The sequence below is a fragment of the Condylura cristata genome, unplaced genomic scaffold, assembly GCF_000260355.1.
Source record: "Condylura cristata isolate star-nosed mole 26May11 unplaced genomic scaffold, ConCri1.0 scaffold00011, whole genome shotgun sequence".
Classification (NCBI taxonomy): domain Eukaryota; kingdom Metazoa; phylum Chordata; class Mammalia; order Eulipotyphla; family Talpidae; genus Condylura; species Condylura cristata.
In genome coordinates this window covers 5,449,521-5,471,538 of record NW_004567112.1, presented here as the reverse complement: position 1 = coordinate 5,471,538, position 22,018 = coordinate 5,449,521, and the positions used below count along the sequence as shown (strand labels likewise).

The following is a 22,018-nucleotide window of genomic DNA, read 5'->3' as shown; positions in this document are numbered from 1 at the left end:
GTGTGCACCCCACGTGTGCATGCACGCACCCTCACGGCATGCGTGCACCCCACGTGTGCACCCCACGTGTGCATGCGTGCACCCCTCGCGGCATGCACTCACCCCCCGTGTGCACGCGTGCACTGGTGTTCTCGCCTCCGTCTGCTCTTCTCCCTCTCCCCCTCCTCCCCTCTCCATATCCTCTCGCCTCCCTCCTACCTTTCGCTCTGCAGCCTTTTGGGAGGGAAACACTTAGCGGTCAGTTACGCACTTGGAGTCTTGACTCCCGCGCGCCTCCTAGAGGAAGGGTTTTCTTTTATGCAGCCACTGCACGGTTAGCAAGCTCAGCGAGCCTAGCATCGACACAGCATTCCAAAATGACTTTCACTATCAGACTTTAAAATAATTGAATTTTAAAGGTATTTCAGTGCGGAAACCTAAAGTGCAGAGTAGCCAAACAAAAATTGCCCCTTGATAAGCCGTGTTTTTATTTTGTTACATGTCTTACGGTTTCTTCATGTCTCATGGTTTTTCTACAGAAATATAAGAGCTTTTTATAGATGAATGTTCTATATAGTTTTTGTGAACTTAGTTGAAATGGTAAGATTTTAAAGATTAAAAAACAAATTTAGTGGCTCTCAGGAATTTACTTGAGTAATCAGTCATCCGTGAGACATTTAGATTGTGCGCAGTGCTTTTCTCTTATAAGTGACATTTTTGTATATGACCAGTGAGAAAGTCTACCTGGCTTTATAATTATATCTTCAAGATGAATTCGTAGAAAGGAACGGCTCGGTCAAGCATAAGGTAAAATAAATGACAGAAGCCACCTTGCTGGGGTGACTTCTGTGAGGCTGGCTCACTCTGTCCAGTTCCCTCTGCAGCCGGTGCTGCTCGGTTAGGAAGACGCTGCACTGGGACCTGGTCACTCACCTGGTTACCCACAAGGATATGCGGGTGGTTCGCGCTAGTGTCACAGGTACATCATCGTTCCTCCGACAAACGTGACTTTTCTGTCCCCTGCAGGTTCCTCCTCCAGTGCAGTCGGGGTTGCCGCCCCCAGCCCAGCAGCAGGCACTGGCCAGGCCAGCGGGTCCCTCTGTGCAGGCGCCGCCTCCTTTTCTGCTTCAAAACCAGTATGAGCCTGTTCAGCCCCACTGGTTTTACTGCAAGGTGGTGGAATACAAACAACTGTGGATGCCTTTCAGTGTGTTTGACTCTTTGAATCTTGAAGAAACCTTTAATTCAGGTGAGCACTGATCATGTTGTCATTTGATTTTAGGAAGAAAAAAAGTAAGACTACTTATCGTCTACTTTTTGTGAATGTCAGATGAATCTTGTAATTTGATTTTAGGAAGAGAAAATGTAAGACTGCGTCTATTGTGTATTTTGTGGTGAATATCGTGTTAATCTGACCCCTCCGGACTCTGCCTTCAGATGGTGGTATTCATGTGGATTCTGAGTCATTCGAAGAAGTGCTTTTTGTTTTTGGAGAAATAGTTTGTCTAAAGCTGTTTCAAGTCAGAGAAATTATAAAGCGTTTTTAAGTAAAACTCTTGTTTCTAGAGGGGTCTGAAAAGCTGCGCCACTCGCTCAGGCGAGTTTTGGTGCCACTGTGACTGCCCCCGTCTCTTGAGAGAGACTGGCTCGCAGACGATGCTAAGGTGCAGAGAAATCTCATAGACATGTTTCCACCCTGACTCTGTCTCATAGAGGTCTTAGAAACAATGTTTTGATTCGGTCCTTCAGGACCATGTCATGGAGCATTGCAACTTTGATTACAAAAGGATATCCACAAGTTACTTGAAGTATTTTATGATCACTCTTGTTTTTAAAAAAAAGATGAGCTTCGTTCTTGGTCTTTAAGGACTGACTAGTCACTATGTTCATTATTTATTGCTATAAATACACCTCGTAACTGCTGATTTACAATGCGGACTTTGTGTTCCAGTCCAGCCAGACCCTGAGAGTGTGGTTCTGGGCACGGATGGGGGACGCTATGACGTTCATCTCTATGACCGAATGAGGAAGGCTGTGTACTGGGAAGAGGATCCCACCGAAGTGAGACGCTGCACTTGGTTTTATAAAGGGGACACAGATAGCAGGTTTGTTCCCTATACAGAGGAGTTCAGTGAAAAACTAGAGGTATGTGGGCTTTATTCCTTTCGTTTTTCTTTAAAAAGCATATGCCGTGTATACATTGGAGCCTCATCTAACAGTTTTCACAAGGGAGCAGACTTTATTTAGGGGAGCCAGTCTTTATCCTGTTCACACAGAAGATTCCTTTTAAGATGGTGTCATCACTTATAAGGTGCTGATAGTGACCGCAGGGTCTAGAGATAGTTTTTCAGGAACACGTCACAGAGCTAATGAAGTACTTGTATCAAACCTCTAGAAGAGCTTAGGCTGCTGGGATCTGTTGCTGACAGCTCCCGCAAGCATGTGGATAGAAGAGAGGCAGGGGCGAGAAGGGCGAGGCGTACAGTGCCATGTCCTCTCCTTTCCGGATACTCACCAAGCTGAAGCTCCTTCCTCTTGGGATAGTATGGAGACTTTATTACATAGACCTGAGTGATTAAATCACGAATCAGTGGCATCTCAGCTCCCTCCTAGCCCCTCTCTCCTAAGAAATCTGGGAGTGGAAATAAAAAGCTCCCCCCTCTGGTCATTTTGGTTGTCTGGTCACTAGCCCCCTTTTGCAAGTGTTTTCCAAAATTCATCTTCACAAATAGAGCAAAAGACCCCTTTATCACTCTGCAACTCTTGGGAAATTCCAATGCTTCTGGGGGAAGTGTGAGACAGCTGTATGTGAGGATCAGATATGCATGATAAATGTGTTATAGCCACCTGAGTAACCAAATATGTATATTTCTTATAAATTACATTATTACATGTGGTGTAAGAATTTCACAAGTCTTTGAATAGAAAATAAGTGTACATGAATTAATAACATTCTTATATAATAGAAATAGCTAACTAAAAACTATAATAAAGGTGCTGTTTATATCACTTTAGAAAACTATACTAAGTAGGAAAATAGTTCAAAAGATACAGATTTACTTTATGGAGAAAAACTACAGAATAGGATTGAAAAGACATAAATTATGACTTCAAGAAATGGAACTGGGTTGAGCAGATCGATGGGGTCTCACAGCTGTGGGACACCACACAAAAGCAGATACAGGGTGAGAAACAATGACAGGGACAGAGAGAGAGAGAGGCTGGTGCTGGCTGGATGGGGTCTCCTACACAGATAGTGTCTGCTGAGCGGAGGCTGAGGCCTGAGCCAGAGCCCCAGTTGGGGCCTGCCTGGTGGCCTAGGGGTTAAGTATTAGCGTCAACCTCGTGATGACCTGAGTTCCATCCCAGGCCAGGGAGCTGACCCACACATGGCACAGTGGACCTCCCCTGTTCCGCCCGCTGCTCCCCTCAGTAGTGTATTCAGTCAGTCTGCCTGTCTGCTCCCCACTCTGTCTCTGGGGAATTCTCTTACCCCCCCCCACCTCTGGCCTGTACCCCAGTTCTTGTATACATAAATAAGTAAATAAAAAAAAAAAAAAAGAAACCTCACCTCCTTAAAAAGAAAAAAAGATGTGGAAATTCTAAGTCTAAATGTTCTGACATTATTTGGAAATAGGGTTGTTGCATAAATAGTCAACATGCTGGAGCAGGGTGGGTCCCTACTCCACTTTGGTGTTCTTAGAAGAAGATAGCCCTGTTGAGACACACACTTTGGGTGCCATGTGAAAGTACAGATTAGAGGGTGCATCCACAAGCCAGGGAACACTGGAGACTGCCAGCAGGCCCCAGCAGCTGCGGGGGGAGGAGGCTCCCGTGATTTCGGAGGGAGCAGGGCCCTGCCGGCACCGTGATTTCCTCTGCCAAGCTCCAGCACGTAAAACATGTATGTCATTGTCTGAGGCCCTCAGATACAGTGCCTTGTGTGGCAACCCTGGGAGACGAGTGCATTGTCTGAATCTTGGTTAACGTGACTTAGGAGTGGTTGAGACTAAACAAGGTAACATCTGTAAAGGGAGAAGCATGTCAGAGCTGCTATTATTTTTATTACCTTCTTCCGTGCATTCTCTCCATGTGATAGGTTTGTCACGGTGGGTTGCGTTACAGTGGATGATGTATGTTGTCTTTGTTATTGTAGGCCGAATATAAAAAAGCTGTAACCACGAATCAGTGGCACCGCAGGTTAGAGTTTCCAGGTGGAGAGACGATTGTTATGCACAACCCAAAGGTAACGATACTGTTTGATATTGAAGTGTTTGTTATATTACTATTTTTCTGAACGTGTTTAGTACTTTAATAGCTTCTGCAGTAGAAATGTATTTTCACCAAATGCATTTCTGTTCAATTTACTGTAGTTTCATGTAGACAAAAAATAAATTTGTTTTAGGAGGTTTCTGTTTATGGCAACAACTTAGCTGAAGTTTAATCTTCTTGGTAATTTTATGTGCTTGTTCAGGGGTTGGCAGGCTTCTTTAAAAAAGGGCCAGGGAGTAAATATTTGAGGCTCCCTGGGCTCTCTTGCCTGCGTGTGGCTTCCAGCGCTGCCCCTAGAGTCTGAAGCACTTGCAGACAGCTTGTAAGCGACGGCATGGCTGTTCAGTGCGGCTTTGTTCATAAGGGCAGGCGGTGGGCCGGGTTTGGCCTGCACGCCGTGTCTGCCTATCCTGCTCTTGATGATGGTTCATTTCCTTCTTTAAAGGAAAAATATGTTCTTTCTCTTTTTACCTGTATTGTCTCCACGAACATTTTTTTTTAAAGGTAGTGGTTCATGGTGGCTGGCTTCTTTCATTTATCACCTTTAATTTCCCTGAGCCCCAGGTTCCTCGCCTGCAATAAGATTTACCTCCCAGGGTCATAGTTTGAAGAAGTGAGGTAATTTATGCAAAAGCATCTAGCACAGAGCTTTAGCATACAGTGGTTTCTCAGAACATAGGCTGTTTGTATATTGTAGAAAAGTACAGAGGGAAAAAAAAACTATACTCAAACCACCTCTATAATCCATTGGTATTGAACGAAATAATAATGAAAACATTCATATGATGGCAAAATCTAATATTATGAAGAGATACCCAGAGCAAACCCTCTTGATGGTAGCCACTCTTAACTTTTTGGCTTTTTTTTTTTAATGCAAACATAATCTTGCTTACTTTAAAACGTGTTTCTATATGACACAAGGCTAAAGTTAACACAGCTGCTGTAACAGTGTATGCCTTTCTAAACAGTGTTGGATAAATCAGTTTTTGTTACTGAAATTGAATTTATAAGTTAACCGAGACTCTTAGTGTTTAAATAATTTTCCTTATGTGTATTTATAGGCTCCTCTATTGCTTGATTTCTTATTTGTAAGCTTGGATTTTTATGTTGTATTTTCAAATCAAGGTATCTTCAGGTGTAATTGTTTTATTTTCAACATGTTCTTTGGAAATAATGATGTTGATTCGCTCAGTTTCAATGGTTAATGAGCACTACCGCATCTGTTACAGTTGATTTTGGGGAAAAAGTACTAGTAGTTGACTTACATACTCTTCGTGGTATGAATTAGCTTTCTAGATGTTGACATACATTATTTAAGCCTGTGGTGAAATGAATTTGGCCTTGAGTTCTGTAAAACCCTTCTCTTGCATTTTGAAGGTCATTGTTCAGTTCCAGCCTTCATCAATGCCAGATGAGTGGGGGACCACACAGGATGGACAGACACGACCCAGAGTTGTGAAGCGCGGAATTGATGACGACCTTGATGAGATTCCTGATGGTATGTAAAATGGTGTGTTTAGGACCAGGGTCACTTTCAGGCTACCCAATTTTAGCACCAATTTTTAGAATGTTGAAAAAAGAAACAATTTTTAGGATTACTTGCCATACATATATAAATCAGCCAGTTTGGCATATATCTTTCTTTAATCTTATTTTACATCTTTATCTGTTCACTCAGAATTTTGTTAAAGATTCATGAAGCATGTAATATGGAATCTAAAATATGTGTTGTTGTGAAGAAGCTCTCCTGTTGAAGCTGAGCTTTTGGCAGTACTTTGGGGCTTGTCTTGGCCTCAACTAGGTTTTTTTTTTTAAGATTGATTTATTTATGCATGCAAGAACTGGGGTGTAGGCCAGAGGTGCAGGGGTTGGTGAGGGGCTTTATCAGAGACAGAATGGGGAGCAGAACAGGCAGACTTACTGAAGTATACTGCTTGGGGAGCAGCGAGCGAGACAGGAGAAGTCTGCTGCACCACCCATGTGGGTTAGCTCCACGTGGACCGGGGATCGAACTCATGTTGCAGTGGTTGGCACTGGCTTGATAAGCACTGAGATTTAACCCCTGTGCCACCAGGGCAGCCCCGGACTCAAATAGTTTATAAAAATAAAGTGCAGGAGTTGACAGACTTGTTCTGTAAAGAGTCACACAGTGAATATCTTAGGTTTTGCAGATCATATAAATTCTGCTTTTTTAAAAAAGATTTATTTATTTATGCATACAGAACTGGGATGCAGGCCAGAGGTGCAGGAGTGGTGAGAGGATTCACCAGAGACAGAGTGGGGAGCAGAATAAGCAGATTGACGAAGTACACTGCTGAGGGGAGCAGCAGTGGGTCAGGAGAGGTCTGATGTACCATGTGGGTCACCTCCAGGGTGGGGATCGAACTCACACCGAAGTGGCTTAGGCTCACTTGCATTTCTGCACTTTAATCCACTGCCACCAGGGAGGGCCTCTGTAGCATTTCTTAACTCTGCTATATAGTGTGAAAGCATTTATAGACAATATGTAAATGTATAGGCTTAACTGCTATTCTAATAAAACTTTATTTAAAAAACAGGCAATGGACAGGATTTGACCCATGGGCCATAGTTTGCCACCCTTCTGCTCCAGGGGATATGCTTTGATTTCTCATATTGTGTTACTTAAAGTATGGATTTTTTGACAGTTGCAGACTTTATGGTTGTTTCATTGTCTTATGAGATTACAAAACAAATGCCCTCATTATGAATCTGAGTGAAATATCCAGAGTAAAATAGTTGGCTGAATTTGGAGATGTCCCTATATAGTAGGTATAAATTTAACAAAGAGGAGGATTTTGGGTTAGGGTTAATTTTATATTGCAAATTGGTTCTCCATGTGGGGCTGGAGAAACAGTTATCTGGGGAGTTCTGAAGAAACCGCAGGTTGTGGAGTCTGAACAGGGGCAGAACTGCTGGTGTCAGATGCTGAGAGCAGGGATGGTTTGCGTCCTTTACTTCTGGGTCTAACATACTATCATTTGCCTAGATAGACTTGGAGCTTTGTTCTGATGTAATTTGGTAGCGGTTAGTGGGACCTATTAGAGTGGAAGGTTTGCAGTGATGGGAATGCTACCTAGAACATTGCTGTTCTGTTAAGAAAGCCCAAACAACTCCACGTTGTGTGTGTGTTTCTTTTCCAGGAGAGATGCCTCCGGTCGACCATTTGGTGTTCATGGTACATGGCATCGGGCCAGTGTGTGACTTGCGCTTTAGAAGTATTATTGAATGTGGTAAGTTTTATTTCGTGGGATGATTTGAGAGCCAGTAGGAAAGCTTTTAAATGTTAATTTTTGAGATAACTTCCACTGTATGCTACTGGCTGAGGGACGGTACGTCACTGGGAAATTTGTATGTGATCTGCTTTTGTGGCATGTGTAGTTCATGAAGTCTTGACTGTGAAGAATTAGAAGACACTTAGAAATAACTGAATGTTCCTGACAGCCTCTTCCTGAGCGCGGTCAGCCCCGAGGAGCACCAGTGCATTGAGCTGATTTGTAGTGAGGGATTAGTTGTCAGAAATCCTTCAGTGGAGCTCTCGGGGTTTATTTAGATGTTTGAAGTTGTATTTGTTATTAAATACTTGGTAAGTGTGAAATATCTCACGTGCGTTGTGTCATGTGCCCCAGAGTAACCTGGGTGTGCACACAGGTGCAGCCACGGTGTTCCTGCTCCTGGCGAGGTGTCAGACAGTGGGCTCTGGAGCGGAAGCTTGGTCCTGCGGCAGGAAGCTTGATTCCAGGGTCTGGGAATCAAAACCCTGCTGCCCCTAGGGAGATGGTTGAACTGATGTTTTCAACTCATTTATACTTCTCTCGAAAATAGTGAAAAGTTAAAAAGCACTTCCTTAAAGGTTTTTTTTTTTTTAAACTAATTTTGTAATTGTTTTTTTCTCTCCTTGAAAAGTTTGTTATAAAGAATAGTGGCATACTTGAGGTATTTGCTAATTACCAAACTAGGGAAATTTAATTTATCTTCCCTATTTTTTTTTAAGTGGATGATTTTAGGGTGGTTTCTCTCAAATTGCTGCAGACACATTTCAAGAAATCTTTAGACGACCGTAAAATAAGCAGAGTGGAGTTCCTTCCGGTTCACTGGCATAGTTCCTTGGGTGGGGATGCCACAGGTGTTGACAGGTATGTAGAATTTGGTCACCTGTTTTTCAGATAATTCACACTTGGAGGAAAATTTAACTCATAATATGAAAACAGATTCATTTCTTTAATTATATATTTGCTCTAACATATGGCTCTTGAGTTTATACTTCACTCTCCATGGGTGTGAATGTGTTTGTCCCCATTGTAAATGTTTAAGAGACTCAAGAATTGTAAGCCTGTTACAAAATACCATGCTGATTTATAGTGGTTTAGGGATAGTGGTATAGGAGAGTGGCTGCGTCGTCTGCTGGGGGATTTTCAGCAGCCCATCTGGCCTGTACCCACTAGATAATGGTGACATCCGCCCCCTCCTCCTAACATGTCTCTGGTCATCGCCAAGTGTCCCCTGGTGTGTGACACTGTCAAGCTTGAGAGCCACAGCTTGGATCATTTCGGTGGCCACTGTGGCAATGCAGTTCATTGTTGTTCAGACGCAGCCTGTGGGGTAGACAGTCTAGAATTCTGGCTGTAAAGGTAGCGGCGCTCTCCAGGTCTGCGACCGCTCAGCTGTGATGGTCCCAGTTGGGAACCCAGTTATGATGGGACACAGGGCTGATGACACACCTGGATTATAGTGAAGACTCACAGTGTTTCAGGGCACAGAGCTTACTAAAACCGGTCATGTGAACCTGCGTTCTGTCCATGGCAGGCCTTTCTCTGGGATGTTCGTGAACCTTCACTGTGGCCATACTCAAAGATTTTTTATTCCCTAAAGTTCCTTCATTACCTTTTGCTATATTCTCTGTTATCTTTCTCCCCTACAGTTTTTGTCAGGTACCCTGATTTCCAATCAATTGAAAGAAAAATGGAATTCATTTAAAAAATAAAGTTAAAATTTTTGCATATGCCTGATTTTATGCTCACTCTTCTAGAGGATTCCGAAATTCAGAAACAGTTCTAGGCACAAATAACTTTTTTCTTTTTTGTTTTTTTTAGTCTGTAGGATCAGCTTGTTATTAGTTGGTGGGACTTTTCCTCTCAGTGTATGATCAGGATTTAAAAATCTAAACTTCAAAAACCCATGGCTTTAGTTAACTGCTAATTGAATTTGTTTTTTTCTTTCTGAACAGGAATATTAAGAAAATCACTTTATCAAGTATTGGTCGGTTTCGTCACTTTACCAATGAAACCTTGCTAGATGTTTTATTTTACAATAGCCCCACCTACTGTCAGAGGATCGTGGGGAAGGTGGGGATGGAGATCAACAGGCTGCATGCCCTCTTCCTGAGCCGGAACCCGAACTTCAGAGGCGGGGTCTCGGTGGCTGGTCACAGTTTAGGTGAAACTCAATTTTTGTTGCATCATTGGGCTTCAGTGGGTGGCACTGTTAGTGAGAGATTTATAGCCTAAGTTTCAAGCATTAGAAAGGGTAGTAGTGAGTGAGTGCTTCAAGTTTAAATGAGTCCTCTGCTATCCACCCTTTTATGATTTACCAGGGTTGCTTTATATCCCTATTTTAATTATGGTGTTTGGTAAAATAAGGATATTGATTATCAGGTCTTAATTAACATCTGGCTTTGGTATGACTCTTGCCTAGGGACTTTGGGGGAAAAAAGATTATGGAAAAGTACCTAGTAGATGATGAGCAAAATGCTTCTTTTTCTTAGGCTCTTTAATATTGTTTGACATCCTGTCTAATCAGAAAGACTTGAATTTATCAAAGTCTTCTGGACCCTTTGCTGTTGCCAACGGAGTTGTGAAGCAGTCGCATTTCCAGGAGAAGCAGGTATGCCCGATTCCCAGATCAGTGTCTGGAGCCGAATGCTTTCCTGTCCTGGAAAGGTTTTATACGTTGGACTATATTGAGGTTTGGGAGCATATTGGAGTCACCTAGCTTGTTGAGTTTCTCTCTGAATTACAAATTTAAATATGAGAGAAAGCTTATGATTAAAACTATGTTAAGGTAAGTTATTATAACAAATGGGAATGTGAGTGATAAATTTATATACTTTTTCAGAATATGCAAGCTTTGGATCACAAATTCCCAAAAATTATGGTTGGTTTGTAGAGCAGATGTGTTTAAGATTTTTCTGTAGATAGGACTTGTATGGTGCTTTTTCTGCACTTTGTAATGTTCTCCCAACTTTCCTAAGATTCCTGAAGAACCCAAGCTGACTTTGGATGAGTCATGTGACCTTGATGTTGAAAACGAGGAAGTCCTAACCTTACAAGAAGCCCTGGAAGCACTTAGCCTTTCTGAATATGCTAGCACTTTCGAAAAGGAAAAGATTGATATGGAATCTCTGGTACTGATGATAATTCGATTTATTGTGTTTAAAATTGTTTCTTTTGATAATTTTTGTTCATCTACTACTAGACCGATTTATTTAACATGCTTGTTGTTTGTTGTTGTTTTTGAAGCTTATGTGTACAGTTGATGATCTGAAGGAGATGGGCATACCCCTCGGGCCCAGGAAGAAGATAGCTAACTTTGTGAAACATAAAGCAGCCAAACTGGTAATGTTCGTTTCTGTTCTTCAGAGAAAACTGGCTGTGTTCGAAGGTTTTTGTTAATCCCACGGCCGGCTGGGCCAGTGGAGGCGGCTCCCTGCTGAGGACACGGTAGTGGAGTTGGGAGCCCAGCTTCGGCCTCCACTACAAAAGGACTGAATTCCAGTGAGGGTAACTGACCACCTCAGTTTTCCAGGGATGGAGAATTCCTGAGATGAAGGACTTTTCACTTTTAAAATTGATATTTGGAAATTTCTTGGTGCAAAAATTGGGTCGGTCCTAGGGAAATAGGAATGAGTTGGCATTCCCAGTTCCAGTCATTTTAGGAGCAACTTGCTTAATCTTTATGTTTCTTAGATCTCTTTATTTTTTTTCTTTTCTTTTTTTTAAAACTTTATTATGCATACGAGAGCTGAGGTGTAGGACAGAGGTGTGGGAAATGAGAGAATTCACCAGAGAATTCTGGGCAGCAGAACAGGTAGATCTACTGAAATACACTGCTGAGAGGAGAGGCGGGCGTGTCAGGAGAGGTCTGTTCTGCCATGTGGGTCACTCCCTGGCTGGGGATTGAACTCGTGCTGCAGTGGCTGCTGATAGCTTCATAGTCTTCATAGTGCTGTGACTTACCCCTTGTGTCACCAGGGAAGCCCCTATATTTTACATTTTTATACTACATCTAAACTCTCTCAAATTGAGATCATAAAGAAGTAAGTTGGCAATTTTTAGCTTATGTTAAAATTTTAAATTATATAGGAAAGTAGAGTGAATGCTATGATGAAAGCCAGTATTTACATGTAACATTTTTTTCTTTTTTTTGTTTGGTAGAAATTTTAAACTAGAGACATCTTGACACTTTTTCCCCAAATGTGTAGTCCATGTCTGTGAAAAGGAACTTTGCCTAGCAATTACCATGCTGTTGCTGTACCTAAGAAGTGAATCCTTCCTTTGTAGTGAGATAGTACGTTTCACAGTGATAGATGGTAACAGAATTTTCCTCCAGGTTGCTCTATAAAAAGTTGATATTCACAGGAACAGAGAAGAATAGCGTCAGAAAAGAAAGCAGCGGTGGGCTCTGTGTCCAAAGGACAAGAAGAAAGTGCTCAGAGAGCTCCCGAGATGGCACCGCTGCCCCCCGAAGCTGATGCGTCCAGGAGGAAGCTCCCAGTCGGCGCCTACGTCTCCTCCGTGCATGTTGATTACGAGTCTTTTGAGGTCGGCACGGGTCAGGTGGGTTTACATGTTCTCGAAGCTGCACGTCTTATGTTGGAATCACATACCTTCATTAACTGGGTGGGCTTTTACATTTTTTACGTTCTCGGCATTTACGAGGGGGTTGGCGAAAACTGATTTTCTCTTGATAGAACTCCTGTGCTCTCAGGGTGTTCAGAAGAAAGGATTGAACATGTACTGACTATATTTAATTTTTGAAGTTGTTATTTCAGTTGTTCATGCACTAAGAATTGCACATTAGCCTCTTACAGCCATTAGCAACAGAAAATAATAGTAGTGAGAACAGGCTGCTAAGAATATACTTAAAGAGTGGACACTTGCTGTGTCCACTCGTTCTCTCCTTGGGGAAGAGAAATGCATTTGGATTTTTTTTTTTTTAAAGATTTATTTATTTCTGCATACAGAACTGGGGTACAGGCCAGAGGCTCAGGGGCGGTGAGAGGCTTCACCAGAGACAGAGTAGGGAGCAGAACAGGCAAATCAATGAAGTACACTGCTGAGGGGAGCAGCGGGCGGGTCAGGAGAGGTCTGCCGCGCCATGTGGTCACCTCCGGGGCAGGCGGGATCGAACTCATGCGGAAGTGGCTTTAGCTTCTCAGTGCTGTGCTTTAACCCGCTGCGCCACCAGGGAGGGCCTGCATTTGGATTTAAAGCTCTCGCTCTGCCACTCACTGCCGGATGCTCTCAGGGAAGTGACGTCACATGACGGAGCTTCACGGTCTGCTGAGGCGAGGGTGTGATGCCTTTGTGACCTCCCCCCTGGTGGGTCCCTGCGAGCGTGGGGATGGCACCCTTCTTTGTCCACCCTGTTAGGACACTAAATGACAAAGACCACAGCTAGCTACTGGGCAAGAATGAAAGACCTTTGTAAACTGTAGAGTTCAATCCTACGTTCCCTTGGGTGCAGCTCTCAGTCAACAGAGAGGCTATATGCAAACTTCTCCTAGAAGGGGCCTCTTGGGACAAATCCTTCTGATCAGTAGAACCTTGTCTTGGCAAATGAGGGTGGTCATTGCACCAGGAGATCACAATTGTTAAAAGCTTACCATGTTCCATGTCCTATGCTCAGCACTTTTGTGGATTAGTTTATTTTCACCACTTGTGAATTTGGCATTGTTATGTCCCCATTTTATTGATGAGGAAATTGAGACTGAAACAGAGAGGTGAAACTTTGCCCTTGAGCATACTATGAGGAGTGGAGCCAGGGTTCAAGTCAGGCAGTTCACATCTAATGTATGGAGTTGTAACCACATTTAGGACTATCAAAAATGCAGTATTTATTGCATTCTGTATGTATTATGCTATGCAGTAAAAAAAGATAAGCAGGGGATGTAATAGTCTCTAAATATTTTAAAGAAGTTTTTTGCCCTCATAAGCCAGTGATATAGTCCATGAGATTGGCTGTTAGCGTAAGAAATGCCTTGAGGGGGGTCATCTGTGTTGGGCTGTATTTAATTAAGTGCAGTTACAGGAAGCCTTTGATTTTCTTGTACAATATTGGAGTGATCATCTTTAATTGTTATTTGCTTTTTCCTAGGTTTCTGTTGTTTACAACTCCCTAGACTTTGAACCAGAGATTTTCTTTGCCTTGGGATCCCCGATTGGTATGTTTCTCACTGTCCGTGGAGTAGATAGAATAGAGGAGAACTACAGGCTTCCTACCTGTAAAGGATTCTTCAATATTTATCATCCAGTGAGTGAATTGAATTTACTTCCAGCTGTCCTCTTTGTCCTAGTAGGTTCTGATTCTTAATCTTTAGGAGTTAAAACTGATCTTGATTTTGTACAGGAGATGTCTATTGTATCTATTCTGTCCTGGTAGAGTTTACTGCTATCAGTAAACTTCTCTGCATAAAACTTTTGTTCAAGTAAACAATTCTTTTTGTTTTGCTTTTTGCAAACTAATTTTCCCACAAACTTGAAGGTCTTCTTAAAATTACCAATATTTTGAATAAGTCATGGAAAATTAAAATCTATAGCTTACCAGCCATCCTTTTTCTCATCCAGCTAACATGTAACTAAAAATGTAGCTGCTTTTCATAACCTTTCCAATTTTCCTCTTTATAGCTTGATCCAGTGGCGTACAGATTAGAACCTATGATTGTTCCAGATTTGGACCTGAAACCAGTTCTCATTCCACATCACAAGGGCAGAAAAAGACTTCATTTAGGTAAAAGGCAAATACTATGAACATTTGTTTCCTTCCTATCCTTTTGTAATCAGTCATATGTAATGCATTAATCGTTTCTATCATCTGTAAGAATTATGAAAGTTTTAACACTAAATCCTCTCTTATTGAACTTAAAATCCTGCTCTTTTCAGAACTTATTCAATAAATATTTGGAGGAGTTGTAAAGAAGTTATGTCCTTTTCCTTAATAACCTCATTTTTGGTAATATTCTAATTGTTGAGATAATTAGGAATGGAGAGATCAGTAGTAAAATGATAAGATACATAGATTTTGAAGGAGTTTGGTTGTAACATTTGTAATTGGGAAGCAGAGTAATACTGGAATTCAGGACCAAATCATTAAGAAATAAATTTGATGCTATCTGCATCAAATGAGCTGTTATCTCTTGGCCAAATAGAAAGACTTTCTCTGTTGAAAAAATCATTAAACACAGTAGGTCGATAGTGATTCCAGATGCGGTTTAGATCTCTCATGCCTTTTTGTGGTGTTCATTACTTAGCCATGGGCTTTAGAGCTTGAGCGGAAGGGAAGGGAGTATAAAAGAAGACCAGGAAAACTGGTCAAGCACTCCTGTTTAGAGGTGCTGGTTGTTTTATACTGTGTGCTTTAAAAAGCTGAATACTTTAAAATATTTTTGAAGTTAATATGAGAAATTTGATACTCAGGGAAATATGATACCAAAGAAATCTGGTGCTTGAATATGATACTATTTATTAGCCAAAGTGGAAAAGGTGAGGGGCACGAGTTTCTCTGATTTTTAAAATTATGGGTTATGTCAGAATCTCAGATTGTCAAAACTGTCTCACTCTTAAAGATTGGGAAAATAGTCATATTCATGTTTTGATCTCCAGGACTCGTTTTTTGACTCTCAGTAAAAACAATATATGAATTTGCTTATTGTATTTGAACTTTGCCCATGGAGGTTATAGGTGAGGTTCAGTCAAGTTTGGTTGTTGAAAGGTAGGCTCAGACTCTCAAACGCGCTAGAGGTTGATGGTGCTTAGCTGAGAAACTTGGCATACTGGCATGTAAGAGAAACGGGGCCTTTGCTGTCTGAGAAGACGGTTAGCTTTTGTTTCAGTTTTGTGGCGCAGATTTTACCCGGCAGCCGGTAACCTGATGTGTCTTCGTCTTCTCTTTAGAGTTGAAAGAAAGTCTCTCTCGAATGGGATCTGATCTGAAGCAGGGTTTTATAAGCTCTCTGAAAAGTGCTTGGCAGACTTTAAATGAGTTTGCCCGTGCACATACCTCTTCAACTCAGTTGCAAGAAGAATTGGAGAAGGTAGCCCATCAGATCAAAGAAGAGGAAGAAAAGCAAGTGGTTGAAGGTAAATTTGCCACTTGAGGCATTTTCCAGTTCGTATGTTGTTCTGAACGTAACACCCCTTATTTAGTAGTGAATGATGCTTTTCCATTCATGTCTTTGTAAATTATAAAGGCTCTTCCTGTAAAGGGAAGTCTGTATGGTATACTGTACATCAAAGTGCATGCTGTCCTTTTTCACTAGATTTTCTCCTCTGGGTGGCAATCTTAAGCTTTTGTTGTGATTCCTAAGGCCAGAGTGGGGTATCTGGTTGGGAACTAAGCCCACGTCTTTGGCACTGGAAGTACTGCCCTGGGTGGTTGCCGCCCTGATGCTGCTGTTTCTGGGGCGCTGTGGACCCCATGCGCCGTGTCAGGTCACTGTGCCACGGCGCTTTTGACTTTTTCGGATTCTAATTCAGTTTCCTTTCTTTCTGCAATGCTCGCTCACCCCCTTTCTTCAGAACTTCTGTCAACTAGTTGGCTCTCTCCCCTCTCTTGGGTAACCAGCCCCTCTCTCCCTGGCTCTTTCGAGGATGGGGAGTGAGCCTGCTGGTGCTCCAGCTTGCTGCGTGTGTCAAACATACTCTCATTAGCTGAGAGACAGCTAAGGGCAAGGATACTGACTGTGGTTGACTTTGATATTGAAATGGTTTACATTCTAGCAGAAAAGATTGTTGAAAGTCCAGATTTTTCCAAGGATGAAGATTACTTAGGAAAGGTTGGAATGCTAAATGGAGGCCGCCGAATTGACTACGTTCTTCAAGAAAAGCCAATAGAGAGTTTTAACGAATATCTTTTCGCTCTTCAGAGTCATCTGTGCTATTGGTAAGTGTTTTCGTCTTTGCTAACAGTCCTGTGGTCTGTAGGCGCTTACCCATACTGCAGTTTGGGGGTGACACTACTGCCGTCGATACTGTGGGATGTTCATTTGAAGGCCCATAATTTCAAAATCTGTGTTTCCCCCTTTGGCTAACCACAAGATGGCAGCCTGTCATCTGCCTCCAACCAGCAGCCTCTGTACTTGTGTGCCCTTCAGAGGTTGCCTTCCAGAGAGCAGTGGTTGGGTCCTTCCACAGGGCACCTGTCTGCGGGATGGCTGGCGCAGGGTCCCGGGGCCTGTCCATCCTGCGCACTTTAAGGCCGGCTCTAACTCCACAGTACTCACCTCTTGGGTAGAGTTAACACAAAAGATGCATTTTCTCCCAGTGTCTGTGGAGGTTGGTTTCTCTATTGTCTGGTAAATAAATTTGCCTTTCTTTTTGATAGGGAATCTGAAGATACTGCCCTGTTACTCCTTAAAGAAATCTATCGAACGATGAATATTACTCCAGAACAGCCCCAGCATTGATTGAGCTTCAGTCCTCTGTGAGTTGACCTTTGTTGTGTGTATCAGTCCATGTGTCATTCTGAATCTGTCTTAGGGAATGGACGTTGACGGCCATCTTCTCTTTGTTTGTAGCCTCTTATATTGTCTTTAAAAAGAAAAAAAGTCAGAATAGAGACAATAAAGGGAATTAGTTTTTAGTTTTTATTTCTGACTTGTTATAATTTTCTTTCTAATTATGCATAGCATGTGAGTTCTTTAATTTTCAGTTGTTTTTTTTAAATAGGTTCCCAGGAATATCAGTGCGGAATTCCTTTGCTTGTAGGTGACAGAATCCAACTCAAAATACCTTACACAGGAGGAGGTTCGTTTCCGCACATAGCGGGGGGCATGGTGAGATGAATGATGCCTCGTGCCTTGGCGCTGGCGCGCTGGCCTTGCTGGCGGCTTCCAGAGCCTGGACGTCGCACAGTCGTGCAGTCAAGGGAACGGACAGTGTCAGTGTATCTGTCCCTTCCACTGTAGGAAAGCAAAGGCTTTAATCACTTCGTCTAACTTTTCCACCATTGCTGGATTTCAGGTGATTTTACACCTTTTCACTCTGACAACAGATAATCCTGACATGTAGTTGTGGCTTTTGAGCTACACTTATTACGAATTTGCTTTTCAAAAAAGATTGCTCCATTTTTGTATTTCCTCCACTTTTGCCTGCAATGGGTTTTACTATTTCAAAAAATGTTCCCGGTTGATATTCAGAAATTGCCGTATCATTATTTTATTATCATGTTCCCATTACGGTGTAGTTGAGTGTTTTTGGGTGTATTTTACTGGCCACTTGTGTTCCTTCTTAAGCTGATCTGAAGCATCAAGATCTGGCAGTGTGGGGTAGAATTTTTTCCCTTATTAATTTTTAATTATGATACTTAAAGATATTAAAATTTTATCATTGCAACTATTTTTCTGAAGTTTGACGTTTGCCTTTAGTTTTTGCTTATACTTTGAATTTTGGAGAGGGGTGTGTGGGTTCCAGAGTATGTTTAAAAATATGTAACCAGTCTTTTAAGATTAATTATTACATTTATTTGATTTCAGTTCTTTTTATGTGACTTTCATATTTGACAGTGCTGTTTAGGATGATGATAGAGAGAAGGGTTTTTTCCCTAAGTAGCTAATCTTTTTTGTTTGTGCTGTACATTGAATGATGTGCCCTTTTGTCATTGGTTTGTTTTTATCACTTACTTTTACCTGTCATTTTTTAAAAAAATGTGTCTAATATTTATTTTCTAGGATTTCTGACATGTTTCTTTGACTTACGTATCTGTTTCCCATAATTGACTGATTCCAAATCTTACTGTCCACATTTTAACTTCTTTGAAAGTTAAAATGTTCCTGGGCAGTTGGCTGGAGGAAATTGGAGTTTTGCTAGCTTGCGTTTTTTCTACCAGCCACCAGGCGGCGCTACTGCCCAAGCCAGCTTTCTCTGCCAGCGCTTTTCTTGACCTGCCTCAGCCTGTGTTCCCAGAGGACAGCTGTGGATGCGGTGGAGGAGCCAGTGCAGACTTCGGGGAGTTGTTTTCTCCTTGTGCAGGCAGGCATGCAGGCTCTCTGCTACTCCGTGTGCACAAGGGTTATTTTTTTATTCCTCATGGAGGCTCTTGCCATTCAGTGTCCCCACTTTTTGCGAGAGTATGTCCCCTTTCATTCCCTACCCTGCGCATCTTTTCTTTTTGTGGAACCTAAAATGATGGTACATCTAAGTTGATGGTGTCTTAGATTCAGAAAGAAGGTGTGGTTTCATAGTTTTTAAAATCTGGCAGTGTGAGTTCTTAGTATACTAATCTTAGCTATTTCTTCAAATGAATTTTGAAATGATTTAGGTTCCCCTGACACTTCCTCTCTGCAAAGCAAAGCAATTGGAATAAAACCCAAACAGTAGCAGTCCGAGGGTTTTGCTGTCATAAAATAATGAACAGCTAAGACCCTTTCATTTCACACATGATTCAGTCACTGTAATTGCCTTCGTCTTATACTTGGTTGTAAAATTTAGGCAAAAACTTACGTTCTTAGTACCGTACTAGTACTAAAAATAACTGCCAAGTTAGTCATCCCTTTATATTATACGTGTGGTGCACTCAGCAGAGATCAGTCTGTATATGTAAATATCACATAATGTTTATGTCCTTTAGTTCTTTAAAAAGTCTCCACCAAATCTGATAGGGAAGCCAGGGGCTGTTTTGTCTTCTGCCTTCTGTACTCATTCTGCTAAGACACTCACGCTGGTTAATCACACTGGCGTCCCTGTGCACCTTCGGCGGGATCCTTCGAAGACCTGTCTGAGCATGTGAGCTCTGGCGGCTCTTGGGAGGCAGTTGAACCTGTTTGTTCAGTAACATGGGGTCCTGGGCAGTGCTGGGGGGGGGGGGCACGATGCTTTCGTGCCTTACTAATGTGTTTGTAAAGTTCACCCAACATTCTTTGTTTCTTTTAAAGACGTTCTTGTCTTTACAGAAAGTCCCGGTATAATTTGCATTGCTGAGAAAATCCTCAGAGGACAGTCCCAGTTTGTTCCTGTGATGAATAACAGAAAAGTGATTCGTTCATTGCCAGTTACTCAGATGCAACTCTTAGATGTAGGGGCTTATTTAAAAGACAACATGCAGTACAAAAAGACAATGAGAAAAGAAGCATTAGCTCCCTTGGACACTACAGATGAGAAAGTGTAATAATAAAGTGATATAATCAAAATTTCCTCAGATCCGTTTAGATGTTCAGTTTTCAAAGTAATGTGATATCAATGAAGAAATATTTGTAGCATGCAGTTTTCTGTTTCTTACAAAAACTTTTGTTGGTGGTCTATGCAACTGACATTTTTTTTTATCAATGTAGTATGTTCTTTTTATGCAAGTATGGACTTCTGAGAAACTGTAGGTATACGATTTAAAAAATTATGTTCTACTTTCAATGTGAATTACAGTTCTGAGCTGCTCGAGTGTGGGATCTTTTGTTGAGGGGAAGTAGCAAAGATCACTTACATTCCAAGCTGAATGTGAGGTTTTGGCGATGCCTTCCAGGCTGTTCTGAGAGCACAGTTGTGGGGGTGGTGAGAGGCCCCTGCCTCACAGAAGCCCTCCGAAGCACTCTCCGTCTCTCCATCGTGGCCGTTCCCACAGGAGAGGGAAACAACGCGAGGTTTTCCACCTTGCATCCGAGGTAGCTGGTGTGTTTGCCTCCTTGCTAGAATTCCAACTAATGTGAGAACCAAAGTAGAGGGTTTTTTTTGTTCTTTTTGCTTTGTTTCTCACTTATACCAAAGTATTGAAAGTATGAAATGTATTCCTTCTAGAATATAAATCTCCTTTATAAAAAGACTGTTCTGTACCATTTCAGTTTGTTATACTATAACTTCAGATAATCTAAATATTTTCCTAATACTACTTGAGAATGTTGATTTTCATTCTTTGTTATCAGTAGAGACACTTTGCACTGTTTACATAGTTCTCATGGAACACAGACCTTTTTGAAAGCAACATATGATACACATTTTTGTGTATATGTTCTAATTAGTATGAATAAAACAGTAACATCAATGCATTTTTTAAAGCAGCAAACTTCTGTATTTCTTGTCTTTTTTAAAAATGTTCCTGTGAGTTCAGTGTTCATTGACTCTGGGCCATGAGCACCTGCTCGTAGCTAACATGCCTGCAGGCTGCTCCCTGCACATGGGACGGGCGCGTGTCAGCGCCGCGGCGACTCCACCCAGCACGTGCTGCAGCCCCCTCACTCTGCAGCCCTGGACACGACTCCGCGGCCCCCCCAGGCTCCAGGCTGCGGACAGTCGCTGACGCACCTCCGGCCCTGACGCCCGGCGCCAGTGCCGCTGTTTTTCCTTAACTTCATGTGACATCCCTCAGCTGAGGAAATGAGGATGAGGGCTGCTTATGTGTAGTCTAATAAAATCCAGTTTGATTTTTCGGCTTAACACCAATGTTGTCTGTTATTCAGCCGGCTTCAGAGAATTGGGCAGAAGAGGAACACTTGGGCTGGAGTCCTGAAAAGAAACCCGTACCGGTTGCATTTCAGAAATCTTGAAATTTTAATACTTGAGGAAACAAATGAGAATTTTTTGGTTACTCTGCCTGTGATATGCTTTTGTAATACTTTTCAGTTTGTTACAAAAAAACAAACAAACAAACAAAAAACCAAAATCAAAACAGCGGTCGGGTCTCCTGCGGCAGGGGCCATTTTTGTCACAGGGTTCACCACTGTGGCCCTGCCGAGCACCTGTGGTCATTTAGTTTCCTCCCAAATGTTTGTTGAATAAAGGAATTTTAAGAATTGTTCAGCATATGGGAGAAGCCTTGGAAGACCAGATCAGTGCTTTGTGTACTTCTAAAAACCAACGGAACCCTTTGAAGTGAAAGCTGTCAGTGTTGAGTAAGTAAGCCAGCGAGGTCCACGGTCCTGGAGATCTTGTTTGTCTTCTCGAGCATCAGGGCTGCGTGGCGACAGGTCAGAAGGACCCTCCCATGCTCAACAAGGGAAAAGAGCCAGCTAGTCTCTCGTAAGTTGGCTGTTGGGTTTCAGAAAGCACCCCAAGAGTACTCGCTGTCCTGGAGGTGAGGTGGCACGTCTGTCCGGACCGAAACAGCCACTGCAGACGGGGCGAGACACGCTCATGATGAGGTGACGCCACGCAGAAGCAGGAGGTGCTCGTGGCTCCGTCCGTTGCCGTTCTGGATCCAAATTCGAGTCGTGTTTTAGCAGAAAGTGACCCAGCACACTGCCAGCTTACACATACGCGTAAACACTGCCAGAACCTCCGGTTACGCTGGTTTCTGTTTCCAAAGCCGGTGCTGGGGTTTTCGGCCTCAGTGCCATCAGGAAGGGGCCCACGTTTGGCAGCAGGCGCCATGACTGCTGGGTGCCGCCTGCCCTCCCCTGGAAACCACGGGACCGAGTCTAGGCTCATGGCCTCTTTCCCCAAATGAATCAAGTCTCTAGTTACTCTGAAACGCTTGCAGGTGCAGTTTGGGACTAGATTTAAAAGTGTTCTTCAAGGCGTCAGCACCAAACTGGTGTGGTCAGCCTAGG

At 42.5% G+C, this 22,018-nt stretch overlaps 1 protein-coding gene across 2 annotated transcripts in view; it reads left to right on the top strand.

Moving 5' to 3' along the window:
- SEC23IP (SEC23 interacting protein) overlaps window positions 1–20,906 on the top strand; it is a 25,744-nt gene extending 4,838 nt beyond the window's left edge. The window contains exons 3-19 of one of the 2 annotated variants that reach the window (XM_012723858.1): window positions 1,006–1,228; window positions 1,931–2,124; window positions 4,136–4,225; window positions 5,629–5,749; window positions 7,413–7,502; window positions 8,264–8,405; window positions 9,497–9,705; window positions 10,034–10,152; window positions 10,520–10,672; window positions 10,788–10,883; window positions 11,907–12,104; window positions 13,645–13,800; window positions 14,175–14,277; window positions 15,441–15,626; window positions 16,269–16,428; window positions 16,870–16,968; window positions 19,436–20,906. In XM_012723858.1, coding sequence (XP_012579312.1) covers window positions 1,006–1,228; window positions 1,931–2,124; window positions 4,136–4,225; window positions 5,629–5,749; window positions 7,413–7,502; window positions 8,264–8,405; window positions 9,497–9,705; window positions 10,034–10,152; window positions 10,520–10,672; window positions 10,788–10,883; window positions 11,907–12,104; window positions 13,645–13,800; window positions 14,175–14,277; window positions 15,441–15,626; window positions 16,269–16,428; window positions 16,870–16,951 — 2,322 coding nt within the window. In that variant the 3' untranslated portion in view covers window positions 16,952–16,968; window positions 19,436–20,906. Of the gene's footprint in view, window positions 1–1,005; window positions 1,229–1,930; window positions 2,125–4,135; window positions 4,226–5,628; window positions 5,750–7,412; window positions 7,503–8,263; window positions 8,406–9,496; window positions 9,706–10,033; window positions 10,153–10,519; window positions 10,673–10,787; window positions 10,884–11,906; window positions 12,105–13,644; window positions 13,801–14,174; window positions 14,278–15,440; window positions 15,627–16,265; window positions 16,429–16,869; window positions 16,969–19,417 lie in introns of both variants that reach the window. The other variant, XM_012723857.1, reaches the window with a different exon arrangement.
- Window positions 20,907–22,018: the final 1,112 nt, after the last annotated feature.